Genomic DNA, 20,215 nt, shown 5'->3' with positions numbered 1-20,215 from the left:
TTGCCCCAGCTCTTGGGAGGCTGAGGTGGGAGGATTGCTTTCAAGCCCCGGGGGCAGAGGTTCCAGTGAGCCAAGATAGCGCCACTGCACTCCAGCCTGAGTGACAGATTGAGAGATCCTGTGTCCAAAAAAAAAAAAAAAAATTCAGGAATATACTTTTACATATCTTCTGTCTCCACGCCCCTGGAAGTGATTATCAATGAGTATACAAGCAAGCACCTCGTAAAAACCCAGTATACAAGCAAGCACCTCGTAAAAACCCTTAGCCTGCGTTAGAAGGAAATGTCTATTAATTAGTGGTTGTCTTTTAACTCTTAACCTTATAGGCTGGACCCTGTCCTATACCGCAAGTGCCAGGGAGATGCTTCTCGTCTTTGCCACACCCACGGTTGGAATGAGACCAGTGAATTTATGCCTCAGGGAGCTGTGTTCTCTTGTTTATACAGACACGCCTACCGCACTGAGGAACAGGGAAGGAGGGTATGCAGTGAATATCGACTTCATTTCTTCTTATTGTCATTTGGTTTTTAAATTGTTTGCTATATATTCTTCAGATTTTAGTCATCTTAGGAAAACGTGTGAGGAGAGGATTGCTGCATTTCTAGAAACTTCTTCATTCCATGAGTACACTTAGAGTTGCCCTACCATTTTCTATCATCTGATTTTATATTTTAAACCAAGTGGGTGGGGGAAGATTTCCAGATTTTTTTTTTTAATTCCCAAAATCTGAATCACAAATGGACAATTACTGCTGTCCTAACTTTATTTAGGTTTAAGGATCCATTAGAAGCTTTTAGCCAGGCTACAAATGGCTTTTAGGCTTCTCCTCTTGGCAGCTGAACACATTCGCATTGTCTGCCCATGGACTGGTTGGAGCAGAAACCTCCATACCTCAGTCTCTTGGTATTTGTCTGCCCCAACTGCTGCCTTTTGTTGGGATGTTTGTGTGTGCTTGGCTCTCGGCAGCATCGGCTGCTTCCCGGGGTGCACTGACATGCACTTGTTCTCGACGATGGCTTTCTCTACCTTCTGAGATGCTCCATAATTAGTCCTGCCTTTGTTCCAGAGAGTTGAGATGGTATCACTTCTCATCCATCCTTAGAAATACCCTTCTGAGCTTAATGCAAAAGCCTGGCATCCAGAATGAGGGGACTCAAGGAAATGGCATAGTTGCTGTACTCTAACCCAGTGTTTATACTGCTGTGTAAGAAAACGTGGGAATTTGTTGTTATTTTTTTTTCCATATAATGAGCCTCTCATTAATCATGGGGGCTCCCAAATCCTGGCATCTTTCTAGTCACTATAGTGACTAGGGGGTAGGAGGTTTCTTCTCTTTTAAATAAGAAAGAGTTGGAGTCTGGGGTGCTAGTTTTCTTTTCTTTTTTCTTTTTAATTGAAGTGAAATTCACATAACATAAAATTAATCTTTTTTTTTTTTCTTTTTTTTTTGAGACAAAGTCTCACTCTGTCAGCCAGGCTGGAGTGCAATGGCGCGATCTTGGCTCACTGTAACCTCTTCCTCCCGGCTTTGAGCGAGTCTCCTGCCTCAGCCTCCCGAGTAGCTGGGATTACAGGTGCCTGCCATCACGTCTGGCTAATTATTTTTTTTGTTTTGTTTTGTTTTGTATTTTTAATAGAGATGGGGTTTCACCTTGTTGGCCAGGTTGGTCTTGAACTCCTGACCTCAGGTGATCCACCCACCTGGGCCTCCCAAAGGGCTTGGATTACAGGCGTGAGCCACCGCACTCGGCCAAATTAACCTTCTTTTTTTTTTTTTTTTTTTGAAATGGAGTTTTGCTCTTGTTGGACCAGGCTGGAGTGCAGTGGCGCGATCTTGGCTCACCACAATCTCCACCTCCTGGGTTCAACATTTATGGTGTTTTGTGGTCATCATGTCTATCTAGTTTCAAAACACTCCGTGACTCCAAAAGGAAACCCTGTGTTCATTAAACAGTTACTTTCCATCCCTCCTGCCCCAGGTATGCTGACTTTTTATTCTTTTTTGCAAGAGGGACTAACCGTACCTGTCACTAACAGCTTGGTCATGGCCCTTGGAAAAATACTAGTTTTCACCTGCTTTACCCTCTGCTAATTCTGCATAGCTCATCTGGAAGAGTCTAGTCCTGTCTCATCATAACTGTTATATCTACATTTTCCTGCTTTTTCTGATTTAGGTCATTTTGAACTCATTTCTCCTGAATCAGGTATATATGCTGTCTTGAATTGGATCTGACCTTCTACTTGGTGTTCATAGACTGACAAATTAGTTTTGCTAAACAAAACCGCAAACACAAAACTTTCCAACTAACCTAGTCTGAATGAAGCCAGTTCACTTGTATCAGGATACTCTCATACAGGAATGTTGTTTTATATATTATATTAGAAACTGCTGAATATGTGTAATTGCATTCCTAAAGATAGGGGCTTTTTGAAGCCTCCTGCACATTTTATTTATTTTTTTAATTTATTTTTTTAAGACAGAGTTTCACTCTTGTTGCCCAGGCTGGAGTGCAATGGTACAGTCTCGGCTCACCACAACCTCCACCTCCTGGGTTCAAGCGATTCTTCTGCCTCAACCTCTCGAGTAGCTGGGATTACAGGCATGTGCCACTATGCCTGGCTGATTTCATATTTTTAGTAGAGACGGAGTTTCTCTATGTTAGTCAGGCTGGTCTCAAACTCCCGACCTCAGGTGATCCACCCGCCTCAGCCTCCCAAAGTGCTGGGATTACAGGTGTGAGCCACCACACCTGGCCACAACATTTAATTTTTATTCTGGAAGATATTTGAGGTATAAAATTTGGAAGATAAAATTCAGGGTTATTTGTTAGTTTTCTCATAACTGGTTTATCTCATATCTTTGTGTTTTTGTTTTGTTGCCTTTCAAGTATTTAGCTCATTTTTTCTCTTGCAGCTCTCACGGGAGTGCCGAGCTGAAGTTCAAAGGATCCTACACCAGCGTGCCATGGACGTCAAGCTGGATCCTGCCCTCCAGGATAAGTGCCTGATTGATCTGGGAAAATGGTGCAGTGAGAAAACAGAGACTGGACAGGTAGGTGACATCGCTTTCTGTTTATCTTACAGTAATTATGATGTTAATGTTTAACGTTTTATGCAGAGTACAAACACCATAAAATCCATCTCTCTTACAGACATAATTTGTTGTATTATTCAATATTTTCTCTGGAAGACATTCTCAGGAAAATTTTCTCTCTGGTCTTTGTATCAACTATCAGGAATAGTTGGCAGCGAGTTTGTCTTTGCATTATGGTTATTGTATTTTGTAATTGATTATTTTTCCTCTTCGTATTGCTTCTTAAAACTTCTAGAGCCAAAGGTATGGCCTGCCTCTTCCAGGTACATAAGATTTCATGGTAGGCATTTTTGTAGTAAGCTTACTGTTGGCTCCATTTCACATCCTCTTAACGTATTTTTTTGTTGTTGTTTCTCATCTTTATTCATTTTACTCACTTTTAATTCATTTTCTCCATTAAGTCCTTTTGAGATAAGCAGGGTGTAAATCTGTGCATATGTGAGTACTGGTCTGCATGAATAGTGGGCATGCCCTAGAACAGTCCCACAAAACATTTAGAAATGGAATTTTTTCTCACCTGGTTGACAAATTGAAGCTCAGAGAAGTTAAGTGTATATATTTCCTTACCTAAAATTCAGTTCATTATATAGCCTCTCCATCTAGGAAGCAGAGGGAAGGAGCAGCTCCCAAGAATTCCCTGCATGCTGTGACTGGCTCCTTAGGACTGTGTCCCAGTTTAAGGGAAAGAAGGAAAGATGCTTGACTGCAGGTTATATGGGAAGCTAGCTGTCTTCCATCTGAATGCAGGATACTCAGCAGTACGAATAGCTGCGTGTTTAAAGCCATGTAAATATTCAAGGAGTGAACTCAGGTTTCCGGGTTCCATTTGTACCGCTACAAAACCCCCTCTGGAAGTACAGTATGAAAAAGTCACACATGCAGGAATTGGACATTTTAAAGGAGAAACGTGGTTGCATACTCAGGTCTGTTGAGCATAGGACTATCATGTTCGGCAGTCTGTTTCCTGAGCCTGCTACAATTCTGTTGGGTATATTGTTAGAAAATGCTTATAGTTGTCCAATGAACCAAGGGATATGGTGATTTGGAATCCCAGCAAATAGTTTCCTTTAGAACCCCCAGTAAAGTAAACTTTAGAAAGCTGCACTACATTGCAGCCCATCATGGAGAAGCTAAACTTAAGAATTCTTTTTTTTGGCCAGACGCGGTGGCTCAAGCCTGTAATCCCAGCACTTTGGGAGGCCGAGACGGGCAGATCACAAGGTCAGGAGATCGAGACCATCCTGGCTAGCACGGTGAAACCCCGTCTCTACTAAAAAACACACACAAAAAAAAACTAGCCGGGCGAGGTGGCAGGCGCCTGTAGTCCCAGCTACTCGGGAGGCTGAGGCAGGTGAATGGCGTGAACCCGGGAGGCGGAGCTTGCAGTGAGCTGAGATCCGGCCACTGCACTCCAGCCTGGGTGACAGAGCGAGACTCCGTCTCAAAAAAAAAAAAAAAAAGAATTCCTTTTTTTTTGAGAAGAGTTCTCGGCTCACTGCAACCTCTGCCTCCCAGGTTCAAGCAATTCTCGGGCCCCAGACTCCTGAGTAGCTGGGATTACAGGCACCTGCCACCACACCCACCTGATTTTTTGTATTTTAATAGAGAGAGGGTTTCACCATGTTGCCCAGGCTGGTCTCGAACTCCTGAGCTCAGGCAATCCACCCGTCTCGGCCTCCCAAAGTGCTAGGATTACAGGTGTGAGCCACTGCGACCAGCTAGGATTCTATTAATAGGATCTTTCTTTTAGGCATTTATTTTACTCCCAAAAGTTTGGTGTATTTTCCTTTAGCTTTTCTTTTTCTTCTTCTTCCATTCTGGCTGTTGTGTAATTCCTTCAACTCTTCTTTTCCCCTTACATTCTAATTCTGAAACAAAGAGATTCTTGCATAACAGTAAGTTAAACTTGATCCTTTAAACAGCGCACTTTTCTGAGAAATAACTGTTGATACGCTTTGTGAAAGTGAACTGATATTATACTTGAAACGTCTAAACCTGTAAACCTCTAGAAGGCATAGTAATAGACTAATGCTACGGACAGCTCCAGTTTGGTTTCCAAAGCCCAGACAAGATAGCTTTTAGCTACCCAAACCCTAGTGTGTTCACTTGTTTTTCTTCAGAGGACCCTTTTGACGTATACTGGAGTTAGAATCCCAGATCTGACTTGCAGGAGCTATCAGTTCTATTCCGTGTTCCAGACCCCTGGTCCCCAATTACTTTGCCAATAAAGAGTCTTAAAATAATCTGTGCTCTTCACTGTGAATTTGTCTGATGATCATTCTTAAAGTGCATATTTAAAATGCGAGGTGACAAATTATCAAAGCACAGATTAAAAATGGAATCAAGGCCTGATAAAGTTTTTAGACTTTGGGGACAATTGAAGATTGATTCTCCTTGCACTTGTAGATTTGGCCTTCTGAGGGATTTGCATGGCCTTTTTTTTTTTTTTTTTTTTTTTTTTGAGACGGAGTTTCAGTCTTGCTGCCCAGGCTGGAGTGCAGTGGCACGATCTTGGCTTACTGCAGCCTCCACCTCTTGGGTTCAAGCGATTCTCCTGCCTTAGTCTCCTGAGTAGCTGGGATTACAGGCGCTTGCCACCACACCCGGCTAATTTTTATATTTTTAGTAGGGAAGGGGTTTCGCCGTGTTGGCCAGGCTTGTCTCGAACTCCTGACCCCAAGTGATCCACCCACTTCAGCCTCCCAAAGTGCTGGGATCACAGGCGTGAGCCACTGTCCCCAGCCTTTGCATGGCTCTTGTACCCAGTTGGCCCTCATAACCAACCTGCTACATCAAGTAATTACCTTTTCAACAATCTTAGTCTGGGGAATTAAGCAAAACTTTTGTGTCCTGTTCAGTGAGGTAGTTTTTAAAAGAAGAGAAAGGAGGACCACTGAAAAGGGAAGTGTCATGACACTGATATCCCCTTCCCTTGTTCGTGTATGTGACTGATAAATGCCAGTGGCTTGCCTTTATATTTGCAGGAGCTGGAGTGCCTCCAGGACCATCTGGATGACTTGGTGGTGGAGTGTAGAGATATAGTTGGCAACCTCACTGAGTTAGAATCAGAGGTAAGTGGTATGCAGCTTACTCATTAGAGGAGAGTGGCTGCCAGCATCCTGGCCTTTTTCAGTTGGTTTTTCTGTTTCTAGAGTCCTGAGAGTGCAGATTCTCTGTCAGTCAAAAGAAACCTGATCAGATTCTCCATATTAGCTTTATAAAGAAGTATATCGTGTTGTTTTGTGAGCCCGTTCCCTCATTTCTCTAGAACAACACTCTATATAGCCCTTTGGTTTTCTTCATAAATTAGATTTATCATAGTCATTACACTTGCCTCTGTTTCCCCCTTAAGATAGCAGCTGTGTGGTGGTGGCTCACGCCTGTAATCCCAGCACTTTGGGAGGCCGAGACGGGCGGATCACAAGGTCAAGAGATTGAGATCATCCTGGCCAACATGGTGAAACCCCGTCTCTACTAAAAATATAAAATTTAGCTGGGCATGGTGGCACACACCTGTAGTGCCAGGTACTTGGGAGGCTGAGGCAGGAGAATCACTTGAACCCGGGAGGGGGAGCTTGCAGTGAGCTGAGATTGCGTCATTGCACTCCCGCCTGGGCCACAGAGCCAGACTCTGTCTCTACAAAAAAAAAAAAGGGATTAGAAACCCTCATAAAGCACTGGGATGTTATTTAGAAATACAGAGGAGGGCAGCTAAAAATGTTAAAAGTTGTTTTGTGGGGCCAGAAATCAGAGAAGTGGGGAACTATCATTTTGTCTTAAACCTTTTAGTACTGTATTTGAATTGTCAAAATTGGCATTACGTAAAATTGCATTTCTCAACCAGTTCTTTTTTGCTTTCTAGTTTTCAGAAGTTCATTGCCTTCTCTCATTTTGTCATCTCCTCTCACATTCTTATTGTCATCATGGACTTGTAAGAGCAGTCTGAGTGTATAGCTCTTTAAAGGAAGGTGTTTTTTCAGGAGCTAGTGTTGCACGCGTTTCTCTGTTTAAAGGCATTATTAGTATGTGTTCCCCAGAAACAGTGGTTTGGCATCTGCTTTGAGGGCAGTGCTGTGGCTTATGAGCTTATAAACTGAAGATGGATATCAGTTACCCCTGTTTTCGTTTTGAACTGCTTAGCATTTTGGGAAAATCTCCAAAGGCTTTGCATACTCTAATGTTCTTGCCACATGGGTTTTTACCTTACTTTTCTTAATTCTGCCTTCTCATTTGTTCAGGCCAAAAGGGAATATGCCTCTAAAAATTTGCCTTTCAAAGTATAACAGAGGAGCAGTTCTATATTTATTCTGGGGCTATCTACTTCAAATACTAGAATCGTTTCCAAAAGTATATATTAGATTATTTGCCCATCAGATATTACTGATTCAGAAAGAGAAACTGCTCTTCCTCCACCTCAGCTGTTTCTAAAGCAGAAGCATTAATATATTTAATCTTCTACAGGATATTCAAATAGAAGCCTTGCTGATGAGAGCCTGTGAGCCCATAATTCAGAACTTTTGCCATGTAAGTGATGTCTGGAGGGGCAAGGGTTAAAAACAGAAACAAATTCACAGGGACTCTGCCCTGAGTATCTCGGACTCATCTCTGTCTTCAGCATGTATTACTCTTGAGTGTTAGCCAGCTTTGACAAGTTGAAATTAAAAATGTAAACAGGCTGGGTATGGTGGCCAATACCTGTAATTCCAGCACTTTGAAGCCAAGGAGGGCAGATCACTTGAGCCCAGGATTTCAAGACCGGCCTGGGCAACTTGGCAAAACTCTGTCTCTACAAAAAATAGAAAAAATTAGCTGGGCGTGGTGGTACACACCTGTACTTCCAGTTACCCAGGGAGCAGAGGTGGGAGGATCACTTGAGCTCAGGAGGTCGAGGCTACAGTGAGCCGTGATTGTGCCCCAGTCTGGGCAACAGAGTGAGACCCTGTCTGAAAGAAAAAAGAAAAAGTAAACAAGATCAAGAGAGAGGTGCCACCATCCTGGAACCTGTGTTTGATTAACTTTTGTGGGTAAAAGCAGGTTTGCGGCTAGCAGCAGTTACTGAGTTGCCCTTTTTAAGAAGAGATGGAACAGGGAAGCCCCCATTAGTGTGGCAGGGTTAATTCCAGTACATCAGCCTAGGAATTGTTAGCATCAGCCCAGGAATTGTTAGCTGTAATAGTGGCTCCTCCTTCCAACTGTCTCCTAGTACCTCAATATTGAGTGAATTCTGATTATTTCATACTCATTTACTGAACTACTTAAATTGTGGGAGTGAAACATACCCAGGAACCTTTAGGATCTGACAGTTGGGAGGCTATGTTAGATATTATCCCAAAAGCCAGCTGCTTTTGGGAAAGTGAAAAAAAAAGAGCATATATTCTTGTCTCATTCGGAACACAGTGCTGTGTCAGTTTTATGCCACTGAATGTATACCATTGTGATTCCTCACACTTATTTTGATTACGATTTATGGTGTGTCTTTTTTTTGTGAGGGCTTCTAGAATCAACCCTGCTTGCGTTTATTTCAGACTGGGCTACAAGTTTTGTTCATTAATTGTTACCAATGAAGTATAAATGCATGCTGTCTTCCCCAGGATGTGGCAGATAACCAGATAGACTCTGGGGACCTAATGGAGTGTCTGATACAGAACAAACACCAGAAGGACATGAATGAGAAGTGTGCCATCGGAGTCACCCACTTCCAGCTGGTCAGTGACACCTGGCTGCCGATTTCCCATCATAGCTGCCTGGATGGTGACTGAATCCTTTCCTTTTTTGGAACATCAGAGCACCTCTGATGTTCTGTTAAAAATTTTTTTCCAGCCAGGCACGGTGGCTTATGCCTGTAATCCCAGCACTTTGGGAGGCTGAGGTGGGTGGATCACTTGAGGCCAGGAGTTCGAGACCAGTCTGTGCAACATGGTGAAACTCCATCTCTACTGAAAATACAAAATTAGCCAGGCATGGTGGCACGCACCTGTAATCCCAGCTGTTTGAAAGGCTGAGGCTGGAGAATTGCTTGAACCTGGGAGGCAGAGGTTTTAGTGAGCTGAGATCACTGCAGTCCAACCTGGCCAACAGAGCAAGCTTCCATCTCAACAGCAACAGCAAAAAAATCATTTTTTCCAGCCAGGCGTGGTTGGTTCACGCCTGTAATTTCAGCACTTTGGGAGGCTGAGGCAGGCTGATCACCTGAGGTCAGGAACTCAAGACCAGCCTGGCCAACATGGTGAAACCCCGTCTCTACAAAAAATACAAAATTAGCCAGGCATGATGGTGAGTGCCTGTAATCCCAGCTACTCAGGAGGCTGAGGCAGGAGAATCGCTTGAACCCAGGAAGCAGAGGTTGCAGTGAGCTGAGATCACATGACTGCACTCCAGCCTGGATGACAAGAGAGAGGCTCGGTTTCAAAAAAAAAAAATTTTTTTTTTTCTTCAAATATATGTCCTTATTTTATTTAGGATAGATGGAAGGAAGGAAGGAGGGAGGGAGGGAGAGAGGGAAGAAGGGAGGGAGGGAGGGAGGCCTGTTGTCGGGGGAGTACTGGAGAGATGAGCAGGTTGTGATGTCTCAGGTGTGGGGCAAGCCATGCAGGGTCTTGTGAGAGCTGTATGAAAAAGTGCCCCCTACCACTACTGACCACAAGTTGCCACCAAATTTCTGACTTTCTTTCTCTTCACCTTTCAGGTGCAGATGAAGGATTTTCGGTTTTCTTACAAGTTTAAAATGGCCTGCAAGGAGGACGTGTTGAAGCTTTGCCCAAACATAAAAAAGAAGTATGTAGCTTGTAGTTGTTTCATTCCACCTTCCCGAAGTCCCTCTTAGATCCAGGATGAGTATGCGAGATGTCAGGCAGCCCTGCTGCTGCCTGGTGGGGTTAGCCCTGGAGGCCTCCTGCATCTCTCCTTTGATAGCATGACAAACACTCGGACTGTCTGAGCATCTGGCGATGGTAGTTCTCACCTGGAGGTCCCATTGGCTAAAGGAGCATTTTTAATTTTTAATTTTTCCGGTTAAGCCACCTAACTGATGAAGTAGGGCTGGATTGTGTACTTAGAGAAGCAGGGTGCAGTGTAAGTGAAAGAGGTGAACTGACTTCTTCCCTGCATCGTCCCGTTATGTCATCTTGTCTAAGATGGAGCAGTTTTTGTATTGGGTTAGATATTTTAGTGAAGAAACAGAATCTTTATTCATTTAAGAATTAAGTCTTGGGCCGGGTGCCGTGGCTCAAGCCTGTAATCCCAGCACTTTGGGAGGCCGAGACAGGCGGATCACGAGGTCAGGAGATCGAGACCATCCTGGCTAACACGGTGAAACCCCGTCTCTACTAAAAAAATACAAAAAAACTAGCCGGGCGAGGTGGCGGGCGCCTGTAGTCCCAGCTACTCAAGAGGCTGAGGCAGGAGAATGGCGTGAACCCAGGAGGTGGAGCTTGCAGTGAGCCGAGATCCCGCCACTGCACTCCAGCCTGGGCGACAGAGCAAGACTCTGTCTCAAAAAAAAAAAAAAAAGAAAGAAAGAATTAAGTGTTAATGAGGAAACTGATAAGCTTTTTCAGCGTGGTTGCCCAAATTCTTCCATGTTGCTCTTTGAAAGGGACATTTCTAGAACACTTGCCCTCATATAAACCAAATTCCCAGTTTTCTTAGGTTTCTCTACCTTTCAGGAGTGAGTTTCACAGTAGATCAAAGGTACAGTCCTAGAGTTAAGGGCAGCATTCCTCTGTGGTCACATGTTTTTAACACACATGTTGAACTGTCCTTGCACACATGTGCCCTGTCTGGCTTCCCCTTCCGTCAGGAATGTAGTCAGTCTTCACGCTGCTGCCTGCCTTTCATGACACCCACAGTCAAATTGCAGCTTTTAGCACCCTCGGAAAAAAAAAAAACAGTGAGCCTTACAGGAAAGACATTCCCCAGAAGGGCATCTTGAATTTTTAATGGTATGACCACCACCCCCTGCAGCCTGGCTCTCAGGCCATGAGCCTCAAGCTTCTCCTTTCACCTGCAGGGTGGACGTGGTGATCTGCCTGAGCACGACCGTGCGCAACGACACTCTGCAGGAAGCCAAGGAGCACAGGGTGTCCCTGAAGTGCCGCAGGCAGCTCCGTGTGGAGGAGCTGGAGATGGTAATGCCTCCCAGCCTCTGCTCCCAGAAACCACAGTGGGTCAGGGCTTGGAAAGCTGGGGAGAGGCTAGGGCAAAGGGGAGGCATTTTATCCACTACTGTGATGGTTAAGACTTGAATTCCTGTGCAAAAGTTTTACCACATGACCATTAGCTTCCCGTGCCATTCTTTTGATTTTGAATGATAAAACCTTTCTTCCCACATATAACTGGAAGTCCAGCTGTAAGACAGGCTCTAACTAAGCATGCGATCCAATAACTGGATCAGTAACATCCTCAGGGGCTGGGCGCGGTGGCTCATGCAGGTAATCCAAGCACTTTGGGAGGCCAAGGCAGGTGGATCACTTGAGGTCAGCAGTTCAGAATCAGCCTGGCCAACGTGATGAAACCCTGCCTGTACTAAAAGAGACAGGTCAGCGAGGTGGCTCATTCCTGTAATCCCAGCACTTTGGGAGGCTAATGTCATCGAATCACTTGAGGTCAGAAGTTCAAGACCAGCCTGGCCAACATGGCGAAACCCCATCTCTACTAAAAATACAAAACTCAGCCAGCTATGGTGGCACATACCTGTAATCCCAGCTACTTGGAAGACTGAGGCAGGAGAATCTCTTAAACCCGGAAGATGGAAGTTGCAGTGAGCCGAGATGGTGCCACTGCACTCCAGCCTGGGTGACAGAGCGAGATTCTATCTCAGAAAAAACCAGAGAGACTTATTTCAAGCTGAAAGATTTGGTTCCCTAACTTTGAGCCTAGCTCTTTCATTAAAGTAATAATAAAAGTAGAACTCTACATTTATTGATGGTTTTGACTTTCCAAAGTGATTTTCACATCTCAGCAGTCCTGTGAAGGACTAGATCAGGTGTTTCAGGGTAGACTTGGCGTTCCATTTTGCAAAGAAGGTCCAAGGCCATGTAGCTAGTTGGTGACAGAATTGAAAGTAAAGCCTGATTCTCTTGCTGCAAGGCCACTTTGCTGTGTAGAAGCCAGAGTCACTAGACAAGATGCAATCAACAAATAAGTCTATAGAACATTTGACATCTCCAGCCTAAATCAGACTCACCTTTCCATGCTGGCTCCCTCATGTAGACGGAGGACATCCGCCTGGAGCCAGACCTATATGAAGCCTGCAAGAGTGACATCAAAAACTACTGTTCCACTGTGCAATATGGCAATGCTCAGGTAACTTTTTGCTTTTCTTTTTTAATTGTGAAAGTAATGTGAAGGTAACATTTAATCTTTTCTCAAAAGCTGGTGCCCATAAGAAGGTAACATTTTAGTCATTATTTTTTGCTGGTGAGACAGGACCCATCTCATCCCTTCTAACCTAATCATCCCTTCTTAAGCTACATCAGGCTGCGTTTCCCTGAGTTCTTCACCTGCACTCCTCACTAATTCATTTTCTTCCCTCTTTCAGGTTACCTCATTCTTCCCTACCTTGTCTGCCTGGTAAACTCCTAATGATCCTTCAGATGCCTCCTCCTCTGTAGCATTCTCAGTGCTCTGCACCTCCAAAATTAACTGTTTCTTCACTGTGTTCCCATTGCACAGAAGTTCTTAACTAGACGTCACATCAGAATCACCTAGGATACTTTTTTTTTTAAATACACAGAAACAGGACCCTATCCAGAATTGCCAGGAGTGAAGTACAAACAAGTGATTTTTAAAAAAAAGTTCTCCTTATTACTCAGCTACCTCTTCTAGTTAAGGGCATTGCCATAGGGCTTCATCCTTTGAGATAATTACTTCATCGTCCTCTTGTATCATACTATTGCTGGTGCAAAGTCTGATGTCAGTCTGAGTCTCATTGCTTTGTGGTTAATCTATTTCTGATAGGTTTTAGAGTCTTCTCTTTATCTGTAATGGTCTGTAATTTCAGTGTGATGTAATTAGGTATGCTTTTTGTTTTGTGTGTGTTTCCGGTTGGCTCTTTCAGTCTCACAATCTGTGTCTTCCTTCAGTTCTGGGACATTTTCAATCATTGCTCTTTCACATATTGCTTTCCCTTTCCTTCCTTCTGGAACTCCTGTTAGACAACTGGAGCATCTGAGTCCATCTTCCATGTCTCTAACTTTTTCTTTGGTACTTTTCATTTCTTTGTAGTACATTTTAGGTAATTCCTCAGTTCTCTTTCCCAGCATATAATTTATTCTTCAGCTCTGTCCATTCTACTCTAGAGAGGCCACCAGTCAAGTTTTGTTTTTCATTTCCTAGCTTTCTCATTGCTTCTTTTCATAACTACCTGTTCTTGATTCTTATTTACTGTTGTCTTCTGTGTTGTTCTGAGGATTTTTCATGTATTTTAAAATTCTGTTTCGATTGCTCTATTACCCCTTGCCCTCAGTTTTTGACTCCTTAGTTCATTTTATTTATCATCTTTCTTATGATATTAGTGTTCCTCAACTAGTTAGTGATTATTGGCCATGCCTTGAGGATTTCCCAGAAGTCTTATGGCTTCCTACTATAGCCCCAGCTGCTGCACCTTCCCATCTGCTTTCCTTCTTTTCATGATATGTAAAGGTTTAGGGAAGGGAAGATTTCAGGATATACTTAATTCACTGTCTTAAAATTCATCTCATGACACTTTATGCTTTTGTATTTTGAGTGATAGCTCATCTTTTTTTAATCATAGTTACTTGTTTACATAAGTTTGCCATGTGCAACTGTGATTTTATCAGGCTGAGAATTGGGTCTGATTCATATCTAGCATCCGGTAGTCTTTTTCAGGTGGTAAATAGTGGATTGAATTGAACCTCCTGGTTTGTGCCCACTGTCTAGTTGGAGCTGTTGGCTCCGGGAAAATGCAGAGAGCCTATTGTGTGCTCCAGAGGGAATCTGGACAAGGAGCAGCTCTGGAAGGCAGAAGAAACCAGAAATGCTGGCTGTGTTTCTTTTCCATTAGACTCCAGCACAGCCTGCCAGTCATCCTGAGTTTTTATCTAGTTGGATTTGCTGTCAGCTGTAAGCTTGTAAATCCTTATCTTTGGTGAGGAAATCCTGATTCCTATTGCCTGGGAATGAGAAATGGATAGAGAAATGGGAGGCACACTGGAACTGAATACTTAATTAGAACACATGGATGAGCAGTCCCTGACATCTCTTAACTTGACTGTAACTGTTTTGCCATAGATTATTGAATGTCTGAAAGAAAACAAGAAGCAGCTAAGCACCCGCTGCCACCAGAAAGTATTTAAGCTGCAGGAGACAGAGATGATGGACCCAGAGCTAGACTACACCCTCATGAGGGTCTGCAAGCAGATGATAAAGGTGAGGGGCTGATACCAAAAGCCGGGCACGGGTAAACAGCAAAACAACAAAGCCCAAGCAATGGCAGCAACTTCCTCAGGCTCAGCTTTCTCAAAGCGTGGTCCCTAGACGAGCAGCAGCAGCACCCCCTGGGAGCCTGTGGGTTCCTGGGCCCCCCTTCAGATCTGCTGAATCAGAAACTCTCGGATTAGAGCACGAAGCCGTCTTAACAGCCTCCCCAGGGGATTCTGATGCAGGGTCAAGTTTGGAAACCACAGAGCTGGGATAACTGACCTCACTTTGACCTGAAGCACAAGTAAATGGATGTGCAATAAATAAATGATTGGTTTTGAGGACAGTTAATGGTAGCTATACTGAGAAAGTCACCATCTAGTGTCCTGATCATCCATCTGCCACTTTCAGAATATTTTTCTGTTCTACGGGTTGTTTTGCTTCATTCTGTCCTCCAGCAGATGTTCCCTGCAGCAGGGCTGACCTAAGTACTCAGATGTCCATTCCTTGATCTCGCCACACGTACACTAAACTCAAGGTTGGCCGGGCACGGTGGTTCACACCTGTAATCCCAGCACTTTCAGAGGCCGAGGCAGGAGGATCACCTGAGGTCAGGAGTTCGAGACCAGCCTGGCCAACATGGTGAAACGCCATCTCTGCTAAAAATACAAAAATTAGCCGGGTGTGGTGGCTCATGCCTGTAGTCCCAGCTACTCAGGAGGCTGAGGCAGGAGAATCACTCGAACCCAGGAGGCGGAGGCTATAGTGAGCCAGATCACACCTGCACTCCAGCCTGAGCGACAGAGCAAGACTCTGTCTCAAAAAAGAAAAAAAATATTTTTTTAAAAAGCTTAAACTAAAGGTTCTAGCTCCTTTATTTCAGCTTTCCTTTAAAATAAAATGCTGCTTTTTACACTATCAAATAAATTCCAGAGAGAATTTTGAAAGTTACAGTGTCAGTCTTTTTAATTGGCCTGATGAAATTGAGTCATATGTAGTAATGGAAATGTCAGGCTCTAATCTGAAAGAGCTTTGGAAAATTTTCTAAAAGTCAGTGAGCAATCCATGTCTCCATAACAAGATGTCAGCAGATTATAATCACACACACTTAGAGAACTAGAAACAGAACTAGGAAGAGAGGCTCGATGCTCAAGTGTCTCAACCTGAGTGTATCAGACACTGCGACACTTGAAGACATGTGGATTAGCAGAACAGAGATGGAGTTTATTACTAGTACAAAACTGATCCCTGACTTAAAGGACAACAGTAAGTGTACACTACAGGACCCTAGCCCTTTACTGCTTGGTAGGATTACAACCCTTTAGTTAAGATGAACCAAATGGGTCCTTACCCCACATCCTTGTTCACATTGGTTAGTGGAGAATTCCTAGGTTTTCCCACTGGAGTTGGGTAGATAGGGCTTGAGGGCTGCACAGCCACCTGCTACAGTGTTATATTCATGCTTAAACAATAAGTAAGTTCCTGAGATGCCATCTAACTTTACATCACCCACTAGATAGGGAACCAATCCTGTGTAAGAACCAGTGAGGCAATAGAAAGAAATGTGAGAAGTAGTAGAGAATAAGGAAGAAAGGGGAAGTTGGGGTGGGGTGCATATTCAGGCCTAGCTGCTCCTCTTGTACCACATGATGCCTTCAGGCTGCTGCTTTTGTCAGCTTTCGGATAGATGTTAAGGGTGATCACAGGCTGGTCCAAGTGCAGTGCTATTTACAACTAATTGATCACAGCTACTTACAGATTTATTTGTTCTACACTCCCATTGCTTCAGTTGACTTAGCCTTAAAAAAAAAAAAAGTGGCCAGGTGCGGTGGCTCACTCCTGTAATCCCAGCACTTTGGGAGGCTGAGGCGGGTGGATCACCTGATATCAGGAGTTCAAGACCAGCCTGGCCAACATGGTGAAACCTCGTCTCTACTAAAAAAAAAAAATACAAAAATGACCTGAGTGTGGTGACGCATGCCTATCATCCCCGCTGCTCGGGAGGCTGACTCGGGAGGCTGAGGCAGGAGAATCGCTTGAACTTGGGAGGCAGAGGTTGTAGTAAGCTGAGATTGTGCCACTGCACTCCAGCCTGGGTGACACCGCAAGACTCTTTGTCTCCAGAAAAAAAAAAAAAAAAAAGTGGTCACAGATGGAGTTAATCGCCACATTTGGATAGCTGTTTGTATAAAACTGTTTCTTTGCAGAGGTTCTGTCCAGAAGCAGATTCTAAAACCATGTTACAGTGCCTGAAGCAAAATAAAAACAGTGAACTGATGGATCCCAAGTGCAAACAGATGATAACGAAGCGCCAGATCACCCAGAACACAGGTAAGACCTCGGCTTGGCCCTCCGGGCCCCGTGGAGCATCTGGAATTCAGTGGCCACAGAGTGATCCAGTCAAACTCCCAGGGCTTTGTTGCCTGGGGATTTTAAGGGAGGAGTCTGTAAGCAGGAGGACTTCCGCCTTTGAGGAGCATCCAGAAAAAAGGAGGGAGAGTCAGGGGAGAGAGGAGGCCACAAGAACCAGAAAACTGCCCTTGAAGAACGTTTAGAAGGAATCAGGGCCGGCATTCCTTGGAAAGAAAAATCTAGAAATTCAATAAAACTTCATGAGTGTGCCAGGAGAATGTACGGGTAATCTGGTTTGGAACAGAGACATTTCAGCTCTGGGTTGGAAGACCTCGTAACTTAATGGTCACAGTGAGTTGGATATTGTATTTCTTTCTCAGTGTTCTCAAAAATATCTGTTATGGGGAAGGTTGCTGATGTCCCCTTGATTTTTCTGAGGACTCCTTAGAGTATTGGAGTCCCCACAAAATCCCGCAGAGTAGAAAGATTCCTGAGGACCTCCAGAAGTACTCGTTAACTAAGTCATATTGCTGATTAGAAACCGGGTAGTGAGAGCTCAGTAAATGTTTATTGAATAGACAAATCCATGGTTGTAGTCATGATCCTTGATATAATATGCTCCCTTTAGGAAGGTGGATATCTTAAAATGTGTGAATCAGGTGGAATGTTTTGTCACATGCTCGCTGCTTTCTGCTGTAGATTACCGCTTAAACCCCATGCTAAGAAAAGCCTGTAAAGCTGACATTCCTAAATTCTGTCACGGTATCCTGACTAAGGCCAAGGATGATTCAGAATTAGAAGGACAAGTCATCTCTTGCCTCAAGCTGAGATATGCTGACCAGGTAAACGGGCCTGGGCTCTCCACAAAGGTGTATTTATGGAGCCTCTGGGAATTTTCTCTTTTGAAATCCCTAGCTTGCTCCCCTTTTCCCAAGACCGTTTTCATATCTTCCTGAACCTGGGGGGCTAAGGGGCCAGATCAAAAGCAGGCGTTTTGTTTTTTCTTTTTCTTTTTGTTTTTTTGTTTTTTTTTCATGTCCTGCAAAAGCTTCGTTTTCTGATCAGCCCATGTATCCTCCCTTTGTCACATGCAGCGCCTGTCTTCAGACTGTGAAGACCAGATCCGAATCATTATCCAGGAGTCGGCCCTGGACTACCGCCTGGATCCTCAGCTCCAGCTGCACTGCTCAGACGAGGTGGGATTTGCGTGCAAAACTGGTTACGCGCAGAGCTGCTCAGAGAAGTTTCCATTGGAGAAAAGTTGTTTACTTTCTCTCCCTTCAGTTGTGAATGATCTGGTGAATTGAAGGTCATCTTCTAGGCTCTCCATGTTCTGCGTTCCTGTTCTCTATAACACTGAATTCAACTTGGCGTTAGTCCTGACACTCTAAAGCATTGTTCCATATTTCTCTATTGAACAAGGGGGTTCTTTCATTATAGCTCTCTGTGTAAATTTGTTCTTCTCTTCTCCTTATTCTGTATGGTAAACCCAAGACTTGCCAGAAAGATAAAAGTACTTCCAGCTGGGCACGGTGGCTCACGCCTGTAATCCCAGCACTTTGGGAGGCCAAGGAGGGTGGATCACCTGAGGTCAGGAGTTCATGACCAGCCTGGCTAACATGGCAAAACCCTGTCTCTACTGAAAATACAAAAACTTAGCCAGGTGTGATGGCACGCACCTGTAATCCCAGCTACTCAGGAGGCTGAGGCAGGAGAATCACTTGAACCCGGGAGACGGAGGTTGCGGTGAGTTGAGATCGTGCCACTGCACCCCAACCTGGGCGACAGAGCAAGACTCTTGTCTCAAAAAAAAAAAAAAAAAAAAAAGGCCAGGCGCGGTGGCACACACCTGTAATCCCAACACTTCAGGAGGCTGAGGCAGGTGGATCATGAGGTCAGGAGATTGAAACCATCCTGGCTAACATGGTGAAACCCTGTCTCTACTAAAAAAAAAAAAAAAAAAAAAAATTAGCCGGGTGTGGTGGCACATGCCTGTAGTCCCAGCTATCCGGGAGGCTGAGGCAGGAGAAAGGCATGAACCCAGGAGGAGGAGCTTGCAGTGAGCCAAGATCGCACCCCTGCACTCCAGCCTGGGTGACAGAGTGAGATTCCGTCTCCAAAAAAAGAAAAAAAGTAGTTCTATAATGGCTTTAAGAAAGTGCCCATCTTTGGAAATTATTGGACTTCTTAGCTAGAAAAGGCCTTGTAGAGAGCCCTGTTCAACATATTTCAGGAGCTCATAGCAAAAGCCATTACAAAAAAGCTCACTCATAAAACTGTCCAAGGAAAGTTAATGTTTTTGTCTTTGCTGTGGGCTGTGTTTCTCAACTCCTGTGTATATGTGCATGTATGTGCAGGTGTGCACGTGTGCACACTTTCAAGTTGTGAGTCTGGTTTGACCCCGAACCTATGTGAATGTCAAGCATTTGCTTTTTGTATTTTATTTGGTTATATATAACCTTGCTCCTGTGGAATCAAGTAGCAGCCTTCTTTTTGACAAGTCCTGAGATCTGACTCAAGTCTCAGTATTGACAGTGTAAAGATACTACATTTATTGATTTTCTGCTCTGTGTACCAGTCCTTGTGAAGAATGAAGCCTGACATCCAATACAGGAGGAGGGGTATGAAACCCACCAGGAAGCTGTTTGAGATGAGCCCTGGCACAGGTGTGGGAGGATCATCAAACTGACATGTTTAGAGACCAAGGGTTCTGGTGATAGCAGTGCTACTGCCCCGGCTTGTAAAACAGCAGTAGGCCAGTGAAGAGGGGGCACAGATCCTGCGGTGTCCAGAGCTGATTGGAATCAGTAGACTCACCTGCTTTTGAAACTGTCAGTAAGGGCCGGGTGCGGTGGCTCACGCCTGTAATCCCAGCACTTTGGGAGGCCAAGGCAGGAGGATCACCTGAGGTCAGGAGTTTGAGACCAGCCTGGCCAACATGGCGAAACCCCATCTCTACTAAAAATATAAAAATCAGGCCAGGTGCGATGGCTCATGCCCTGTAATCCCAGCCTTTTGGGAAGCCAAGGCGGGCGATCACCTGAAGTCAAGAGTTTGAGACTAGCCTGACCAACATGGAGAAACTCTGTCTCCACTAAAAGTACAAAATTGGGCGTGGTAGCACATACCTGTAATTCCAGCCACTCGGGAAGCTGAGGCAGGAGATTTGCTTGAACACGAGAGGCGGAGGTTGTGGTGAGCCGAGATTGTGCCATTGTACTTCAGCCTGGGCAACAAGAGCAAGACTCCGTCTCAAAAAAAAAAAAAGAAAAGAAAAATCAGCCAAGAATGGTGGCAGGCGCCTGTAGTCCCAGCTAGTCAGGAGGCTGAGGCAGGAGAATCACTTGAACCTGGGAGGCAGAGGTTGCAGTGAGCCGAGATTGCACCACT

General features: G+C 44.4%; 1 protein-coding gene and 1 long non-coding RNA gene across 6 annotated transcripts in view; one reads left to right on the top strand and one right to left on the bottom strand.

Moving 5' to 3' along the window:
• Nucleotides 1-20,215, top strand: part of GLG1 (golgi glycoprotein 1) — a 158,848-nt gene that overhangs the window by 129,940 nt on the left and 8,693 nt on the right. For 3 of the 5 annotated variants that reach the window (XM_077984672.1, XM_015126616.3, XM_077984674.1), the window contains 12 exons: nucleotides 327-480; nucleotides 2,915-3,052; nucleotides 6,079-6,165; nucleotides 7,556-7,618; nucleotides 8,686-8,799; nucleotides 9,780-9,868; nucleotides 11,103-11,220; nucleotides 12,305-12,397; nucleotides 14,345-14,482; nucleotides 16,681-16,804; nucleotides 17,525-17,667; nucleotides 17,920-18,021. In XM_077984672.1, the coding sequence (XP_077840798.1) occupies nucleotides 327-480; nucleotides 2,915-3,052; nucleotides 6,079-6,165; nucleotides 7,556-7,618; nucleotides 8,686-8,799; nucleotides 9,780-9,868; nucleotides 11,103-11,220; nucleotides 12,305-12,397; nucleotides 14,345-14,482; nucleotides 16,681-16,804; nucleotides 17,525-17,667; nucleotides 17,920-18,021 (1,363 nt within the window). Of the gene's footprint in view, nucleotides 1-326; nucleotides 481-2,914; nucleotides 3,053-6,078; nucleotides 6,166-7,555; nucleotides 7,619-8,685; nucleotides 8,800-9,779; nucleotides 9,869-11,102; nucleotides 11,221-12,304; nucleotides 12,398-14,344; nucleotides 14,483-16,680; nucleotides 16,805-17,524; nucleotides 17,695-17,890; nucleotides 18,022-20,215 lie in introns of all 5 variants that reach the window. The other 2 variants (XR_013411201.1, XM_077984673.1) reach the window with 1 other exon arrangement.
• On the bottom strand, nucleotides 10,545-20,080 carry LOC144337732 (uncharacterized). Its single transcript, XR_013411216.1, has 3 exons — nucleotides 19,954-20,080; nucleotides 11,786-11,883; nucleotides 10,545-10,963 (listed from the first exon to the last, which is right to left on the bottom strand). It is a non-coding gene; the product is annotated as an uncharacterized LOC144337732 (long non-coding RNA).

This window comes from Macaca mulatta, chromosome 20, assembly GCF_049350105.2.
Source record: "Macaca mulatta isolate MMU2019108-1 chromosome 20, T2T-MMU8v2.0, whole genome shotgun sequence".
Taxonomy (NCBI): domain Eukaryota; kingdom Metazoa; phylum Chordata; class Mammalia; order Primates; family Cercopithecidae; genus Macaca; species Macaca mulatta.
The sequence above is the reverse complement of the archived record's forward strand: the minus strand, read 5'-3'. Positions and strand labels throughout refer to the sequence as shown.